At 35.6% G+C, this 18,921-nt stretch overlaps 2 protein-coding genes, 1 long non-coding RNA gene and 2 pseudogenes across 3 annotated transcripts; 3 read left to right on the top strand and 2 right to left on the bottom strand.

Annotated features, from left to right (window-relative positions):
- Positions 1–1,288: 1,288 nt before the first annotated feature.
- On the top strand, positions 1,289–3,310 carry LOC126622687 (uncharacterized; annotated as a pseudogene).
- A 398-nt stretch (positions 3,311–3,708) lies between these two features.
- On the top strand, positions 3,709–4,805 carry LOC126621226 (uncharacterized; annotated as a pseudogene).
- Positions 4,806–8,107: 3,302 nt separating this feature from the next.
- On the top strand, positions 8,108–9,269 carry LOC126621227 (uncharacterized). The gene has a single exon (XM_050289626.1). The coding sequence runs from the start codon at positions 8,338–8,340 to the stop codon at positions 9,172–9,174; it is 837 nt and encodes a 278-aa protein (XP_050145583.1). The 5' UTR covers positions 8,108–8,337; the 3' UTR covers positions 9,175–9,269.
- A 1,062-nt stretch (positions 9,270–10,331) lies between these two features.
- LOC126620754 (NAC domain-containing protein 6-like) lies at positions 10,332–12,210 on the bottom strand. Its single transcript, XM_050289029.1, has 3 exons — positions 11,950–12,210; positions 11,575–11,843; positions 10,332–10,997 (listed from the first exon to the last, which is right to left on the bottom strand). The coding sequence occupies exons 1-3, from the start codon at positions 12,137–12,139 to the stop codon at positions 10,578–10,580; spliced, it is 879 nt and encodes a 292-aa protein (XP_050144986.1). The 5' UTR covers positions 12,140–12,210; the 3' UTR covers positions 10,332–10,577.
- A 5,209-nt stretch (positions 12,211–17,419) lies between these two features.
- On the bottom strand, positions 17,420–18,053 carry LOC126624735 (uncharacterized). Its single transcript, XR_007624203.1, has 2 exons — positions 17,729–18,053; positions 17,420–17,638 (listed from the first exon to the last, which is right to left on the bottom strand). It is a non-coding gene; the product is annotated as an uncharacterized LOC126624735 (long non-coding RNA).
- Positions 18,054–18,921: the final 868 nt, after the last annotated feature.

Here is an 18,921-nt window from a genome sequence, read left to right as displayed (position 1 = left end):
CCTTGGCAATAAAAGAAGGATGGCTAGGAGGTATTGAAACAATGAACAACAACTGAAGAAAAACAGAGAATTTGGATGGACGAGGGAGCTGAAGAGTGAGCAAATCTAGCTCAGAGAATATGACATTGAGTAGTCCTTCATTCCATTTTCACGCAAAGCATATGACCGCATGCCAGTACAAAAAATAACCATTACAATTCAAAACAATATTCTGTTCTCATAGCCTAGGAGCTAGAGAAACAAGGCTCCTCCAAGGCTTATAAGTCATTCTAACTCACTCTCCAATACAACAAGGACACTTGTACTTCAAAAAATTAAAGTACAAAAATCTCAAATGATATAGGGAACGGTTCCTCTCAATTTATATTTCAATGCTCCCTTTTAAATTGTGCACTAATTTCACCCCCCAAGAACTTTCCTCAGACAACAGAATTGGTCTTTGGGCAAGGGTTTTGTAAAGATGTCTGCTAGCTGCTCATTTGTTGGACAGTAAACCAGATCAATTACACCCTTCTACAATGATTCCTTGATGAATTAATGATACCTCATGTTAATGTGCTTAGTTTTTGGTGAAATATAGGATTTTTGGTGATGGCAATTGCTGATGTGTTGTCTCAATTCAATGGAGTTTCCACATTTTGAAAGTCACCAAAATCCTCTGGAACAAACGTAAGCCAAGTGGCCTATAAAGTTGCTTATGATGCACTGATGTACTCTGCCTCTACAATTGATAGAGCTACACAATGTTGATTGACAGAAGCCCAAGAAAACACTCTACTTCCAAATGTGAAAGCATAACCTGAAGTGCTTTTCATGTCATCTTCAGACCCACTCCAATTATTGTCACAAAACCCAACTAACAAGGCCTTTTTTCTTTCACATACTCCAGACCAAAGTCCAAGGTGCCTTGGATATACCGTAAAACTCTCTTGGCAGTTCCGAATGCTTGTTAGAGGGACAATGTATAAATCTAGCCAACAAACTTGCTGCATACATAATGTTTGGTCTTGCTGCAGTATGATACAGTAGACTGCCAACAATTTTTCTGTACTCAGCTTCATCTGCAACACCACTTCCATCTTCCTTTTTCAACTTTTCACTAGGAACAAGTGGTATGCTTACTGATTTGCAATGTTGTAGGCCAAATTTCTTGAGCAGGGATGAAGCCTACTTCTTCTAGTGAATGAAGATGCTTGTCTCAATTTGCATAACTCCCATGCCAAGAAAATGTGCAATCGCGATTATTTCAAAACTCTGAGAAAGCATACTATGAGATTTTATATGCAAAATGGAGTTCGTACGCTGGTGGGAGAAGAGACATTGCAAAAAAATGGCCTAGGGGACGTATATATAGATCCAAATCGAAATAGTGTTCTCTTACTGGTGGCGATGAAGTGCATGAAATTCCATGTCCACTTCCCTCAACCAACACTACATATTAAGCAGATGCAGATGGAAAGGAACACATCAAGTTTGAAGTATACATCAAGCAAAACTTTCAAGGTTTTCTATTCTATCTTCTCACAAAACACAGAGAGGAAATGGCTTCTACACTCATTCTAACGGCTTCCACTCTAGGCCACACCTGGCCAATTGTTCAAGAAATTGACGAGCATTTGTGTAGATTGAGGTCTTCCGAGGCCCACCTCCACATCACCATCACCATCAATAAACGTAAAGCTTAGTGGCCTCCATGATCTGCATGACTCTGGCGAGAAGTTGCTTCAGTTGCTGCTCACACAAGAAGCCCTGGCACAAGAGCAGAACAAAAAATGGATTAATGAGCTATTTAGATGGCTCTCTCAGGCTGTTGGATGTGCAACACTACCAAGGATGTCGTCTTGCAAACTAAGGAATGTGCACTGGGTCCTTAATTAATGATACGAAGAATGCAAGGAGGTGAATCTGGAGCTCTCACAAGTGAAGTGAACAAATACTTAAGCTCCAGGAAGATGGTGAAAAAGGCATTACAAAAGACTGAAGAATCCAAAGGGAATCAAAAACCCGTCCACCTACTCTTCCCTCACTGCCACAATGCTTGAATCAATACTATCTATCTCCGGGCCAAAGTCAAAGCCAAGCAACTGGTTATCGGTCTATAAGAGGATGCAATCTAAAAAAGTAGCTTGTGACGAAGAAACACAAGTAAATGAATTTGCAGAAGTGGTTGCTGCATTCAGGACAAGTAAATCTCATTCCCAATACCAGCTTGAAAATCTGGAGTCATGCATTCAGGACCAACAAGAAGGACTTGAGAGCCTATTCAGTCAATTGATCAAAACAAGACTTTCACTCCTCAACATCCTAAACCGCTAGCATTAGGTCTTATATTTTCTACATGAAACATAATACATCCTTTGCTATTAATTTCATAGAGTCCGTTGAATAAACATTTGCTTTCTCCCTATTTTAAGAATTTATTTCAGGACCGTAATCTTTGATGAGCATTTTATGAGACATTCAGGAATGAACTATTTACCCAAATGAATTTTCTGTTTTAAAAATAAATGAGTAGTTTTCTCTGCTTTTCTATGAGTAAACTAGAATATGGGATTTCAAGTTATTTACATTGAATAGTTCTGCCAATTTTTATGTTATGAATTTGAATAATTGCTAATAACTCAAGAATAAGGATGTTTTAAAATTTCAATTTTTATCTCCTCCAAGTCTTGTAGCACGTCCACTATGATGGTGAAAAAACTTAACCCTGTGATTGGACGAGGGAAAATAAAGTTCCATGGAATTCAAAGTTTAAGGGTTTAGCGATCTGCTATATAAAAATTAGACAAACAGACTTGAAAATGACCAGATGCAATATATTTGCGAAAACCTTTAAATGACACATTTTATGGTATCATTTTGAAAGTCTTGTGTTATTACCTCTGTAGTGCACTTCTAGTTTTTTAGTAGTATTTTCTTAGTTTTAAGTAGTTCGCTAGTGGTTTTCTTATTGTGTCTTTTAAACCATGGAGTCTAAATATGATTTCCGAGTATATTTTACTAGTCCTTGTAAACTTAGTAAACGTTCACGGTTGGCTTCATCTTTGCCTTGTTTGGAGAAACCTAGTTCTACAATGGAAGCGAGCTCAAAGATTGCAAACATGTCATTCCATCTCATTATTGATATATCACATGAAATAGAAGAGAAAAAGGGTATATAGACACAAATGGGAAACACGCTAAATAGTAGGTATTGACTTTCTTGTGTGAGAAAATTAAGGTGTCGACCTAAATATGCCTAAATATACACTAATGCGGATTACTTGGTGATTTTATATGGGTTGAGAAATCGCTGATGGGGAGAAATTGCATTGAAGTCGCCTATTCCGACGCTTACCATTTTGCTACATTATGGAAACAAAATGCAAGGTCACAAATTATGTTGTCTGCTCGGACGCAACAATGATGCGAGGGACCTGCAAAGTAAGGTGAACTGACTAATCACATAGATGATTAATTTGTATTAGGTACGGGATTAAGCATATAAAGAAGGGTGGGTGTGGATGGTTTTTGCCTTTCCATGCATGATTTTAAAAGTCAATGACTGAATGCTTACACTACAATATTGATACTCTATGATTATACATGCCATATAAATCACTTCATGAGTTGGGATGCTGCAGTGGGAGGGGACATTGCATGGACAGTTCCTAGGGAAACATATAGATCCAATCGAAATCATGTTACCTGGCTGTTGATTGAAGTGGATGGGATTCCATGTCTCCATCCTCAACCAATACCATATATTACGCATATGCATATGGAAAGGAACTCATCAATCACAATTGTAAATCAACTACAAGGTCTTCTCTTCTATCCTTTCTCAAATCACAAAGACGAAATGGCATTCCACACTCGATCTAACAGCTTCCCGTCAAGGCCACACCCGATCGTTGAAGAAGTTTATGAACTTTTGTGCAGATTGAGGTCTTCTGAATCCACCTCCACATCTTCTTCATCAATCAGCCACAAGCTAAGTAACCTCAAAGACTTGCATGATTGTGTTGAGAAGTTGCTTCAGTTGCCCCTCACCCAACAATCATTAGCCCAAGAGCAGAATGAGAGATAGACTAATGAGTTATTAGATGGCTCTATCAGACTCTTGGATGTTTGTGCCACTGTCAAGGATACCCTGTCGCAAAGCAAGGAATGCGTGCAAGATCTTCAATCCATCATCAGAAGGCGGGGAGGTGAATCTGCACTCACAAGTGAGGTCACAAAATACTTAACCTCCAGGAAGCTGGTGAAGAAAGCAATCCACAAGGCTATGGTAAATCTGAAGGGGATGAAAAATAGATCAGCATTCTGTTCCCCCAACAAGGACGAGGAGACAATTTCCATCTTTAGCAAGTTGAGAGACGTTGAAGCAGTCACTCGCGAAGTATTTGAATCGCTAATGTCATTCATCTCAGGGCCAAAATCACGGTCATTGGTCTCAAAGATGATGCAGTCAAAAAGAGCGGCTTGTGAGACAGAAACAGAAGTGAATGAATTTTCACAGGTGGATGCTGCACTACACAAAAGTGCCGATAACGCGCAAAACCAGCTTGAGAAGCTAGAGTCGTGCATTCAAGATCAGGAAGAAGGGCTTGAGTGCCTATTTAGACAGTTGATCAAAACAAGAGTCTCCCTCCTCAACATCCTGAACCACTAGATTTAGATCCTAAATTCTGTACATGAAATGTATACTTATATACATTACATCATTTGATATGAAATTGACGGTCTATTGATTAAATATCTACCTTCTCGCTATTTAAGAAACTATTGCAGAACAACAATCATTGATGATAATTTTATGGGATTTTCAGAATTGCACTAATCAAATCCAATAGAATTTAACAATGATTAGTAATTTTCTCTGTTTATCCATGAGTGGAAATTTGACCACAGTATCATCAAGCGGTAACAAAAATAAAAAATTAAAAGAAAAAACATCTAAGAAAGAGAGCTGGACACGGCATGTGATTTTGAGCAGCAAGCAGAGTAAATATCATATTTCACAGCTGTCAAGATTCTTGTTGTCCAAAAAGAATTATCATATTCGTTCACCAAATTTTTATTGATAAAAAAAAAACAAAAAAACAAAACAAAAGTTTCCCTCCTCAACAACATCCTACATCGCTAGAATTAGGTTTTAAATTTTTTTACGTGAACAGTATTAAACAACTTAACTAGCACAATTTGAAGATTGAATGTAAGGTCACATTAGTCATTAAAATAAACGATCTGGACGCGCCACAAGTGATTTGATCACCAAGTTGGGATCCCAAATATATACTTATAGGCTTTGTATATTTATTTGCATTTCGTTACGTCTCCACAATTATAATGGCAAGAATGTACGTCCATTTACCATTAAAATACCGTCCATTTGCCAATCAGTTTGAAAAACTTAATTGTACTTGAAGTTGAACAAATTAAATTGTAGCCTATGTATCATGTCCTAAGTCATTATAATAATATAATGTGGAGATATAGTGATCTAACTGCAAAGACTCGGAATCCGATTTATGTTGTCTAGAGAAAAATGATCCCTACAGCTCCTCAAATACAAAATTGAAAGATTTATACACTAAATAGTCACAACAAACACGTTTAAGTAACAATAATAGTTATGGCTACCTTAGAACATTTTTAATGGGCTCTTTAAATAAGCTACTTAGCTAAAATTTAGGGAGGAGATGAAAAAACCAAACTGATGCTCGTTTTCTGTTGAGAGTTGATGATGTGTGGACAATTTATCCCATATCACTAAAGGATTGACTTAGCTATGGGCTTATATATACTGTCTTGGGCTATTTCTTATAAAGGTAATTGGTTTTATGGTGAAATTTAATTTCATCTATTAAGAGTAAATCTCACATTGATGAGAGAATGGACCTTAAATATGCTTATAAGTAATTAGACTACTCTCCATATTGTCAATTGGTTTTTTGTTGGAACCTCAACTTTCTTCATTGTATCAGAGTAGGTTGTCCCGCGTGTGAAACCCAATGGCCATACGTGCTCCACGTTACCCCGTTGTGTTGTCCACATGTTAAGTTTGAAAGTTCACCAGCATGTTGAGAGTGAATCACACATTGACGAAATGAGGGACTTTGCATGTGCTTATAAGTAGTTGGGTTACTATCCATATAGTCAATTGGTTTTATGGTAGAACTTTAACTTTCTTCATAATCATGGTATCATAGTAGGTTGTCCCTCTTGCAAAAGCCGAAAGGGCCACACGTGCGTCACCCAGTTGTTGTCCACATGTAGGCTTGAAAATCGGCTACACATGAGGGGATGTGTTGAGAGTTGATGGTGTGTGGACATTTGTCCCACATCGGTGAGGAATTGACTTGGCTAAGGGCTTATATGGTCTTAGGCTATTCCTCATATTGTCAATTGATTTTATAGTGGAGGATCCCCAATTTCTTCATTATCTAACTTTAAAATTCTGGATATTCTTCTTCACTTATGAGTGAGAGGTTGAGGAAGTTGAGATTCCACCATAAAACTAATTTGCAATATAGAAAATAGCACAATTTTTTTAAAGTTCTTGCAAGATCACATATTCAATTCACATGAATGACACTTCGATACCTAATTATTATTACTGGTTCACTATAGGGGTGGGTTCAAAAAACCGAAAATCGAAAAAAACCGAAAACCAAACCGAACCGAAACCGAAAAAACAGAACCGAACGAAAAAACCGAACCGAATTGAAAAAACCGAACCGAACCGAATTCTTTTGGTTCGGTTCGGTTTTAGTGATCTAGAAACCGAACCGAATTAATTAAATTAATTTTTTTATTTAATTATTTGTTTTGGGTATTATTTTCTAAACCCAATTTGTAAGTTAAAATGTGCTAAACCCAATGTGTTGCCAAACTTTAAGCTCAAAATATTAAAAAAAGGCCTATAAAAACTCTAAACCCTAACCTATTATTTCTCCCCCATATAAAGTTCCGGAACTAAACCTCCTCCTGAAGTACCTACATCCATCTCCATAGCACTATCTACTTTTGCCCCAGCTTTCTTTTCCAAATCTACTCTCATATAACATGTAACATAATCCCTAAACATTTATTTCGGGTAGATTACTTGGGTAATTTGTGATGGAAAAGAATTTCAACACACACTAAATAAATCCACTCACGCATTACTTTTACTAATCAAGTTGTCAACATGCAATTACAAGCAAACAACCTTGATCTTTGAACAACATCATACAATTTAACTTTTCTAAGTCATTTGTACGATTTTTGTGTTGTGAGGTTGTTAGTTTGGACTTTGGAAGACTTGATTGATGATTTTAGTTCAACTTTAAATGTTTATTTTCATTGTCTTTGATTCTAGTTAGAATGCTTATGTTATGATATTGTTGGATATGTTAAAATTTAAAATTTCAATGTTTTTCATTTTTTGAAAGAAAAAAAAAACAAAAAACCGAAACTGAACTGGAAAAAACCGAACCGAAAAAAAACCGAACCAAAAAAAACCCAAAAAAAAATGAACCGAACCGAAATTTCGATTTGGTTTCGGTTTTGGCAAAAAACCGAACCGATTTAAACCGAACCCACCCCTAATTCACTATGTGACTTAAATAAACCAAATCCCTCATCCCATTATCGCTATTGCATATAACAGGAGAAAAAAAAAATAATAGGTATTGCTTTTTCTTGTGTGAGGAAAAGGTGCAACTTGAATATAAATACCGTGGAGCGTCATCCTAAGGTTCAGATGCTTAGTGATTTAAAATGAGTTGATAGACAAATGATGGGGAGACATAACATGGACATCGCCTAACTAATTTGGCAATAACCATTTCCCTACATTATAGAAACACAATGCAACGTAAAAAATTAATATAGATTGCAGATCTTGCCTGTTCCGTGTGCAGCAATCATATCAGGGACCTCCAAAATAAGATGAACTACTAATCACATACATTGATCATCATAAATTATTTTTTATTTAAATTAAGCATATAAGAAGGATGGCTAGCTAGAACTTTCCATGTGTTAGATGTTAATTAATGAATGCTTAATTACATTATAATATTGATACTCTAAGATTATACATGCTAAATAAATCACTTCATGAGTTGGAATGCTGGAGTAGGAAGAGACAATTCATGGGCATTTCCTAGCGAAACATATAGATCCAATCTAGATCATGTTACCCTTTTGGCCGGTGATTGTAGTGGATGAGATTCCATGTCCCCTTCTTCAACCAACACTATATATTAAGCATATGCACAGGCAAGGAAACTCATCCATCACAATTTTACATTAACTACAAGGTATTCTCTTCTATTTTCTCTCAATTTCTCAAATCACACAGAAGAAATGGCTTTCCACACTCGCTCTAACAGCTTCCCCTCAAGGCCACACCCGATCGCTCAACAAGTTGGTGAACTTTTGTGCAGATTGAGGTCTTCTGAGGCCACCTCTACATCTTCATCATCCATCAGCCACAAGCTAAATGGTTTACAAGATTTGCAAGATTGTGTTGATAGGTTGCTTCAGTTGCCCCTCAATCAACAAGCCTTAGCCCAAGAGCAAAATGAGAAATACACTAATGAGCTATTAGATGGCTCTATCAGACTGTTGGATGTTTGTGCCATTGCCAAGGATGCCGTCTTGCAAACCAAGGAATGCATATTGGATCTTCAATCAATCATACGAAGAACACGAGGAGGTGAATCTGGAACTCTCACAAGTGAGGTTAACAAATACTTAAGCTCCAGGAAGATTTTGAATAGGGCAATTCAAAAGGCTTTGAAGAATCTAAAGGGCATTAAAAACCGATCCACCTTATCTTCCCTCAACAAGGACCAAGAGACTATTGACATTGTTATTAAGTTGAGAGATGTCGAAACAGTCACCATCATGGTGCTTGAATCAGTACTGTCCTTCATCTCCGGGCCAAAGCCAAAGCCAAGCAGCTGGTCATTGGTCTCCAAGATGATGCACTTGAAAAAAGTAGCTTGTAACGAAGAAACAGAAGTAAATGAATTTGCAGAAGTGGATGCTACACTCAAGACAAGCAAATTTCATCCCCAAAACCAGCTTGAAAATCTGGAGTCATGCATTCAAGATCACGAAGAACGACTTCAAGGCCTATTTAGGCAGTTGATCAAAACCAGAGTCTCATTCCTCAACATCCTTTACCACAAGAATTAGATATTAAATTTTGCACATGAAAAGTATACATGTAGATATACATCATCTGATATCAAATTGATACAGTTTATTGAGTAAATTTTTACCTTCTCCTACTTAAATTGCAGAGCAGTGATATTCTTTGATGATAATTTTGGGGGCTTTCTGGATAGCACTAATTAAACTCAATTGAATTTACTAAGTTAATAATAAGTAATCATTTGCTCTGTTGCAAAAATAATATTAGGGCACACTAGTCATCAATGTAGTTACAAATATTAAAAAAGGTAATGCTACGGAGACCAAATTTTGTAAACTAAATTATGTGGTTGTTGATGATTAGATTATTACTTAAGTGTTGGGTTGATTAATGTGTTTATTTCTTATTGGTGACACATTATTTGGTTTGCAAATTTGGTTTAAAAATTTGTTCTGTCTAGTTGTACCCTATTAAAAATAATCATCTTAAGAAAGAGAGCTAGAAACCTGCAACAAAATGTGAAAATATGTTTATTATGTCGTCATTATATCATCGTTGTTTTCTCGTTAAGTCATTATATCATCGTTGCTTAAGTGTTAACTAATGTGCTTATTTCTTATTAGTGACACATTATTTGGTTTGCAAATTTGGTTTAAAAAATTGGTTTGCCTAACATTACTCTATTAAAAATAATCATCTCAAGAAAGAGAGTTGGAAACCTGCAACAAAATATGAAAATATGTTTATTATTTCGTCATTATATCATCATTATTTTCTCGTTATGTCAATGTTGTGTCGTCAGTAAAAAAACATAAAAGAGAGATTTAACTTACCTCTCTAAAAATAAGAATAAAAATTAAGTAATGGATAATCTCTTCTTTCTGCGTCCAAAACTATTCAAAAGGGGTCATTTTTGTAGCTATTATCACTTAAGTGTAATTTTCGTAAGAGTACATAGTATGGGTGTCATTACTGCTCATTTCCCAAAAGAAAAACAGAAAAGCTTAAAGTGGAATAAAATAAAATTTATTTATTGCCTTATGTGCCGGCCCATTTGTCCATGAAACCTCTCCTACCTACCATTAGGGTCCATTACATTATGTGTGTAGATACTAAATAACATACTGGATCAATAAAATAAAAAAAAAAGATACATACCATATCTCCCTCCCTCAAAAGAAAAAAAAACAAGAATGGAAAAAGAAAAACTCGAGAAGCTGTTCCTTAACTAGAACGGCATACACTTGATCACTTACAGAATGAGGGATGACCAGACGTCCTAAAATGTGAACAAAATTTATCTACAAGAATGTTTGGATCCGAATTTTATATGTATTGCCGCATTTAGGTTTAGATGACCAATTAAAGACTAAATGAGGGCTAATGGCTTTTCGTCTAGGTTAACAAAGCCCAAACTTTATTTTATCCTAACACATGGAAGCAATTAGAAGTTGAGAATGTTCGCCAAAGGGGTCAAGTTTTGAAGCCAAGGGCTACTCATTTGGGTCCAAACTGTGTCTTGGGTCCAGTCCATGCTAAATTTAGGCACTTGGAGTTCTGGTAAATTGTATATGGGATGAGGAGACCCTTTAATCTCCATTGCATTCTCACCCTTTTGCTCTTGCGCTACCACTAGAGTTGCATCTTCCACTTCTTGCTTGAATACTACATGCTTTGTGGGAATTTGTGGAGTCAGAGCTTCATGTATTGCTTGGCTGCCAAGTGAGAATGTCTCCATGGATGTTGGAGATGATGAGTTAGGGGAAGCATGAAAGTCCTTTATCTGATTTTCCTCCATTGCTGCCCTTTGCTCTAGCACTTTCAAGGAAGTTGCCTTTCTATATATCTTGCATAGTACAATATCCTGAGTTTATAAATAGAAAAAGAGAGAGTTTCATTAGATTGCTATCCAAGAATTGACCTATGAAACTACGTAATCAATATTCCTTAAATGTGAAGGTGAAACTATCTATTTAGTTTTGAGCACTGTAAATGATTAGTAATTGAGACTCAGTTTATATGAGGTTGCAGGTTTCACTCGGTTAAAAGCGGTCAAATTTCTTAAGTGCACATTGTTGCATCACACTCTTACCACAAGTGTAATTTTTCATAAAACAGTTACTCACAAAATATTCGCTGAGTAAAAACACTCAATGATTGAGAAAATAAATATATATAAACTTTTTTGTAGTTTGCATGAAAACTACTCAAGGATTTTTTTTTTTTTTTCAAATTTAAGTGGATGGAGATAGAAAGATTAAGACACTTCTATGCTTGGAGACTCCTTGATAAACACCAATGAACAAGGAATTACAAGACTTAGTTAGAAGACTTTTCTAACTCCCCCTAAAGCATGTTCAAACTTTGGAAAAGATAGCGAGAAAATTAACAGGTATTAGATACTCGATTAAAAAAATTAAGTGGCATTAACAAGTAATTACCTTGAGATACTGGCAGTTATCAGGCAAACGATACTCGTTCATGACCCAATCAGTCTTGCTTCCTCTTGGGGCTCTCCCTTTGTAAAAAACAAGTGTCTTTCTCAACCCTATGATCCTCTTTGGATCCGAGAGGCTCACGATCTTGCGGTCAGAGCCGGTGGCTTTCCAAAACCCAGTTTCAGTGGTTCTGTTAGGCCTTCCTCCACTGCCATGCTTCCTGTCCCTTGGCACAAAAAAATACCACTCCCTTTCTCCGATCTTTGACAACCCTGTATATGATAATTAGCACCCATTAATTAATTACACATCACAACCATGCCCTGAACAATAAAATTCAGACAGTATATATGCATGAGCAAAAATGTTTGTACGTACCAGGTAAGTCCCAAGGGTCATGATGGTAGATATTGAGGAAACCAATTATGTCAAAACGCAACCTCTTGCCAAAAACCATGCTTCTAAGGTAGAATTCAAGAAGTTCTTCTTCTGTTGGATGGAACCGAAATCCCGGAAGTTCGAATTCCGGAGTCATTTCATGATCAGGATTTATGGTGTTGGCTGCCATTGGAGATGCAATTAGTGTAAATTAGAGACTGTAATTCAGAGAATGAATGTTTAGTGCACTGAAGACATACACACTTATACAGAATATTTATAAGGGATGGGAGGTGCCCCCCATGATTTCGTATGTTGTTGATGGAGAAGCCTTCGGGGTGTGGGACCCACTTGACCAGGTCTCCAATTATCAGTCTTTAGAAATTGGAGTTATGTGGGGAACTCGACCCCACAAACAAAATGGGCCCACGCGGTTTTGGCATAAAGTCATGAGAGAATGGTGACATGGACATGTTAAGTCTTTGCCAATTGCTTGACTTGTATTTTCTATGGGTTTTGGACTTTTACCTGGAAATTCCAGGAATGCATGCAGGTCGATCAGTGATATTTTCCAAGTAATTAAATATCTACCACAAAATGTTAGATTTTTTTTTTTTTTGAAGCAAATGAAATGATGAAGACTAAATAGATGCAAAGGTTCAAAATGTACGGAGTCAGCTAGTCCCATGGTCCATTCAATGCATGGTCCATTCAATGTTTTAGTTTAGACTTTGAGCAAGTCTAATTGCTTGATACTTGGAATCCAATACTAAGTAGGAAAAAATATTATCACCATCTTCTAGCTAATTTTCATATTTCAGCAACACATGTTGAGCTTCCTCCACCTTTCCTCTCACATGCACAAAGAAAAATGAGGAATAAAAGGCTTATTAGTCCTTTGAGTTGAAACTGACATGCAGTGTTTGCATGCAAAACTGGAAACACAAAATTTAGGACCTCGAAAACTAATGCTAGTATATGTCAAGTGTTGGGAAAATTACAAAAAAAAATTGTAATATTCTTTTAAGAAGCACTTAGACAATTAGGCTGAGATGCGGGTATATCGCTTTTCTTAAGAAGATTCAAGCCTACTACAGTTTGACAAAAGTTCACGAACTAGTGCAATAGTATATCTCTTAACTTGTTCCCTTAAGGATATAACAATCCAATTAAATTGTGTTTGACTCAAACTTTTGTGCACAAAAAGATAAGAGTCCAAAGCTCCACCACTAGAACACCCTTCTTTAGCCAATATAAGTAAAAGATACAAAGTATGAAGGAATAAAGATTGTATTTATTAGGAAATTGGTAGTGGGATCATAAATAAAAAGACAATGGGAAAATGCTAATAATTATTGTTTATTATCACCCTTAGTGAACAGGATAATAAACACAATTTAACAAAAAAAAAATGATTACAAGAGATACAAAAGATGAAAAACTAAAGACTCCATCTTAATTTTCCACTAACCACAAATAATGACAAATAAACTTACTTTCCCACTAACAAAAAAAAAATAATAATAAATTTATTTTATTTAATATTAAAAATGAACCAACATCAAGCATTCATATCATGCAGTGTAGAACAAGAACATCCAAATTATAACAAAATCATAATAGTTCATCATATTTTCTAACCACAAAAAAATTACTTATTCACAAGAGTTCATGGGTATACCGAGCTTTCCTTTATAAAATTGTCTTAATTAAGTGTATGATAGTCATCATTTCATTCTTACGTAATAGAGACAATCTTAATTGAGTGTACAAGCCACCTCGTTTGTGAAGTATATATATAAAAAAGTTATTTGGTGGAACCAAACTCTTGATATCAATAGGTCTTATACATGCCAGACATGAATTTAGCTAAGTGAACTAGAACAGTTTGCTTTACACTCTGCACTCAAATTTGAATCTCTCATTTCCGTAATTTAGATGAATTTAGTGTAATTATCCTATCATTTGTTTGGAAAATAGAGCTTATATATATAAAAGTAGAATTTACACTTACGAAACCATCTTGTGAAAGAGAAGTGCCCATAATTAAGCTCATTTTGTATGTATTCCAAAACGTGTTTTCTCCAACTTTGCACATTTGTGTCCTAACACGTATGATCCAACCAAAAGAATAGATCCTTCGTAATAGACCTAAAATCAGGACACGTAAAATATTGCTTGGCATGCCGCTTCACAGGATTTTCTTGAATTTTTCATATGCTTTCGAATTACTAAGATAGAGTAAGCTCAAATATTTCTTGTAGACTTGCTGATATACACTCTCCCTGCCTCCCAAGAAATATACCTTTCGATTTTAAAAGGATTATAGTTAAGACTTAATTTTTAAAGTTAGAATATTGGGAATTAACCATAAATTACAAACTTTATTAAAAGATAGAGTCCATAATTTCTGATACAACCTTCACTCTATTTCTAATAAAAATTAGCTCGGAAGTTGGAAGTCCATGGTTAAACTTTGGGATTATTGCTGAAATCTTATACTTTAAATTAAGATAGATGAACAAAAAAAGAAAAAAAGAGGTAGCCAAGGTGGGTTGACTTGAGAAGTCCAGGGGAAAATGATTTAGATGTTAATCATTAACAAAGAAATTCCTCTCTTTTGCGGCCAAGTGTTTCATCAATAGGCACATAGTGGTTGTATTTTATGCAAGATTTTGCGATTAATAATTCTTTAATTACAACTAGTGTGTTTCAATCTTTAATCTCAAAAAGTCTAGACAAAAACAAAACACAAGATTTTCCAAATTCTGTGGTTAATTATTCAAAGCAACTCCGCGTTGATTGCAGCCTTCTTTCGCCAAAATACATAGAGAATGGTTTCTTTAGAATAGAAAGAACGGTAATTAGTATTTCATTTTCATGGCTTCATACTGATGGAAATTTTGACTTGGAAGTCTTCTGAAGACTTCAACAAGTCTTTCTATCTTTCTAATTAAACGATAAGACTTCAATATGTCCTCTCATCATTCTACCCTATTACATGCTGTTGAGTGTTGAGGCCTTGTTTCCTTTTCTGCCTTTAAGTTGAAAGAAAAAAGAAAACTGTTACAAATTTAATTACCTGTTCATTGCCCTTTGATTTTTCTGCTATTTCCTCGAACTTTCTCAAGCTTTGGAGCAGCAATAATTGATGGAAGAATCTGTTATAATGTAAATTAAGATTTAATTTGAGATGTAATTTGTAATGAAATCCAACCATGTATCCATATATCAAATAAAATCCAAATTCTGGAGCATCATGTCTCAAGTGACGGAATATAACAGATGTGTGTAATTGATGAGTGTGTGAACTTCACACGTAAAGATTAAAACCTTGTCTGATAGTATAACCGATTTTTCACTTCTGCACTTACATTATTACTAATCAGTTTTAATTGGATGTTCACATTTTAATACACGATTAGATAGGCCTGGAAAATGGGTTGCGTTTGTGTCATTTTCGTGTAATATTTGTTATCTTAACTAATCGTATTGTATCAAACTTGTCAAATAAAATATATTTAATTTGCACCAGGCCTTGGAAAAGTGAAGGTTGCAGGAGAAGAATTCAGTTCTAGGTTCAAAAGTCTTGATTATTAGTTCACCAAAAAAAAAAAGTCTTGACTATTATTGATCAGTGTCTTCCACTCTATTTAATTACAAGGATGGACTCCTATTTACAACATATGAATGAACGTGAAATAAAAGGATTAAATAGACCTAACATTTTCGTGTCATGTTTTACACCAACTTACTCATGACGAAGCCAGAAGAGTAATTATCAAAAGAATTCCAGCCTTCCCTTTATTCCAATTGGCCTTCTCGTTCTCATATTTGTGTTGTTTTCATGTCATATTCGATATCTTAATAGGCCGTGTCGTGTAACACCTGTTAAAATGAACGAGTACATTATTAAGAATAACTTCTTGGGCGACGAAGGGAAAATTGTCGCACAAAGAAAAAAACCATCGCCGGAAACATTGGGCTGCGAAGACTCCGTCTCGCAAAGCTCGTGACGTCAGGCATTGTGCGATGGAGGAAAAGTCTTCGTCGAGCAAAATGAAGATTGCACGACGGAAGTTGTGGTCGTTGCACGTACCAAGCAACGAAACTGGGTTTCGACCCCCAAACTCTTGCGCGACGGTCACATGGGTTCAACGCACAAAGTCTTGCACCACGAACATTATTCAAGTTCGACCCACAAACTCTTGTGCGACGAACATGTAGGTTCGACCCACAAACTCTTACGTGACAGATATAGAGGTCATCACAGTAAGATTTTAAAATCATTTTTTAAATAATTTATTATTTATTTATAAATTAGTTTTATAAATATTTTTTTTTTCGCTTATGTAAAAATGAATTTAATGAAAATAAAAATAGAAAATGTAAAGAAGAATATTGAATTGAAAATTTATTGTAAATGTACATAAAATGGAAAAAAAGTATTTTTAAATTCGAAAACAATTTAAAACAAAACTAAAAAAAGAAGTCCGCGACAGAATAATCACCGGCTGGTGGTGTTGTTACTGTGTTGGCGGGCTGGGAGGTCGTAGCTACTGTGACGGGGGGCTGGAAGGATATAGCTGCTGCAACAGGAGGCTGGGAGGTCGTTTCTGGAGGTAGTTCAACGTTGAGGAATTGAATGCCAGAGAACTGAAATGCACGATGTATTTGGTGCATCAAATTGTTTTGGGCCGCAATCTGAGACTGATGGGCCATAATTTGCTCCTTCAAGCTTGCCACTTCAGATGTCAGCGTTTCAACCTATTCAGTTCTCTACCTGGAGGATGAGGCAGATGGGTCTTGAAGGTGGGCTTTCCCAAGCCCCCGGTGAACATTCTCATGCCAACGATCGAGGGTTTGATCAAGTATGTCGGTCATGATCTAAAACCCAGCATCCTCAGGGGGAAACACTTCTTCAATCGGGGTCTTTAGGGGAAGTTGGGAAGCCACCTCTTCCAAAATTGTCTAGCCCTTCTCCACCATGGTGGACTAGAAAAATGAAAAAAATAAATGAATTTGAATATACATGTAATTAATATTAATACAAATTGAATATTATAAATTTGAAAGAACTTACATGAAGCTGCTTCGTCAACTCATCCCCGGGCCGAACGTACACCTCCTTGAACATGTCAATTTCAGGGAACTTTGACCCTCATGAAAAACAAAAATTAAAAAGTGTTAACATAGATTACCAATTGTGTAATAAAGAGTAAAAAGATTGAAAATAAATATACAATTACCTTACGTCGCTCCTCCAACCTATAAGAAAAGCATCGTGAACCAGATCGGTGATGAAGTTTCTTCTTCGACTGATTGCTCGAGTTTGCCTTCACTTTTTTCTGTTGAATTAAAAAAACATATTAGTTTAGATATTTATAACAAATCAATGAAAAAAATGAATTGTTTTTATAAATTGTAAATTTTTTTATTAATATATTATTGAAATATAAATTATACATACCAAGTATTTCTCATCTTGAAAATGGCCACAGAGCCACTCCCATTCATCCCGACAGTCTAGCAACTCTATAGGGCACCCAACTTCTAGAGCGACCTCCGAACGGTCATATAGCTCATAATGCTTGTAGAGGTCGCTCTTCCATTGAGTGAACCTACTAGAGCAAAGGTCACTGATGTACTCCATTTGGTTGGAATCGAGGTTGGAGAGCTCATAGTGATGCTACAAAACTCAACAAATAAATAGTAGTTAAAATTTATAATCTTTGTATACTTTAATAAAAATTTAGTATTTGAGGTTGAAAATACTTACCGATGATTCATAAAGCATAGCATCCTTGGTTTCTTGTGGCATAGCACTCCATGACTCCCACCTAAGGGGCAATGGTTCTTGATAACGTAGCCAACATCGGTGGCCAACGCACTATGCTGCTCCTTTGTTGCAGCCGCATGATGTCGAAGATCCCACATAATGGTGATCTTCGGGGTCGTGGTGCGAGTGGTTTGTGTAGTCTTTTGTAGTCTGCAAGGGCCCTTGGTTTTTTTTTTTTTAATTTTTTTTGACTTACCAAATAAACAAACTGAACATTAGATGCATTCTATTTTCTACCGAAAATTCGGCAGAACCTCCCTTAAAACTATAACATTTCCTAAAACCTGCACACAATATAACAACAAAAACAACACATCCACTCAACAATTCAACCAGTTTATACCAACTGGGGACATTAAAACAAAATTTACAACTTGTTGATATGACTTCTCAATGCTACTTAACAATCATTAATATAGGTCAAAATCACAATTCAAAATAACTAGCTAGCATGCATGTTATTCTTTGCATAAATTAAAAGATCAGTTTGATTTGCATCAAATATTTTTAACTTTGCTGCTCAATTATTAGAGAGGATAAGATTCCTTAATTATATTATGGTTCACATTTTAATTACACAAGACCAGTTCACATTCTATACTTCAAGGGAAATGGTTGGATTTTGAATATCCATCTTTTAAGTGGAAGTTTGATTATCTGCAACTAATAATGCACATTAATTTGTACTTTATGCCTCAAGTTGCTAAGTCATTCTCTAACACGTACATGATAATATGCTCTTTACATATATATATATTTTTATAATTTTTGTGCATAAGGTGGCTGCTAATCAAGAGGCATTTTGTATAAACATATTCTACAATAAATGAGAGATTTGTGCTTAATGTTTCAGTGAACAAAATTATACTTACATCAGCTAATATATGCTTCCTTTTATATCACATTTGGTTTTTTAGGGAGGTGTCCTTAGCTCTTACGAATCATACAAGTTTCTTCAAAAATCAAGAATAGTATTTAATTATGATGCTCTTTGAAAACAAGATCAAAACAATTATTGTGCTTGAAGTACTTCAACGGGTTATACAGTCAAGGATATAGAATCATTTTAAATGAGCATCTCCATAATTATATGTTCCCTATTTTTATTTTTATTTTTGTTAAATGTGTTTACA

This window comes from Malus sylvestris, chromosome 5 (assembly GCF_916048215.2).
Source record: "Malus sylvestris chromosome 5, drMalSylv7.2, whole genome shotgun sequence".
Taxonomy (NCBI): Eukaryota; Viridiplantae; Streptophyta; class Magnoliopsida; order Rosales; family Rosaceae; genus Malus; species Malus sylvestris.
This window is presented reverse-complemented; position numbering and strand designations above follow the sequence as displayed.

What these genes read in the sequence shown, in the direction of transcription:
- LOC126620754 (XM_050289029.1), bottom strand. Translation starts at nt 12,139, where the DNA reads ATGGCAGCCAACACCATAAATCCTGATCATGAAATGACTCCGGAATTC. An exon ending in TGACCCTTGGGACTTACCTG is followed by an intron (nt 11,844 to 11,949) that starts GTACGTACAAAC and finishes TATCATATACAG; the next exon opens with GGTTGTCAAAGATCGGAGAA. An exon ending in ATAACTGCCAGTATCTCAAG is followed by an intron (nt 10,998 to 11,574) that starts GTAATTACTTGT and finishes TTATAAACTCAG; the next exon opens with GATATTGTACTATGCAAGAT.
- LOC126621227 (XM_050289626.1), top strand. Translation starts at nt 8,338, where the DNA reads ATGGCTTTCCACACTCGCTCTAACAGCTTCCCCTCAAGGCCACACCCG.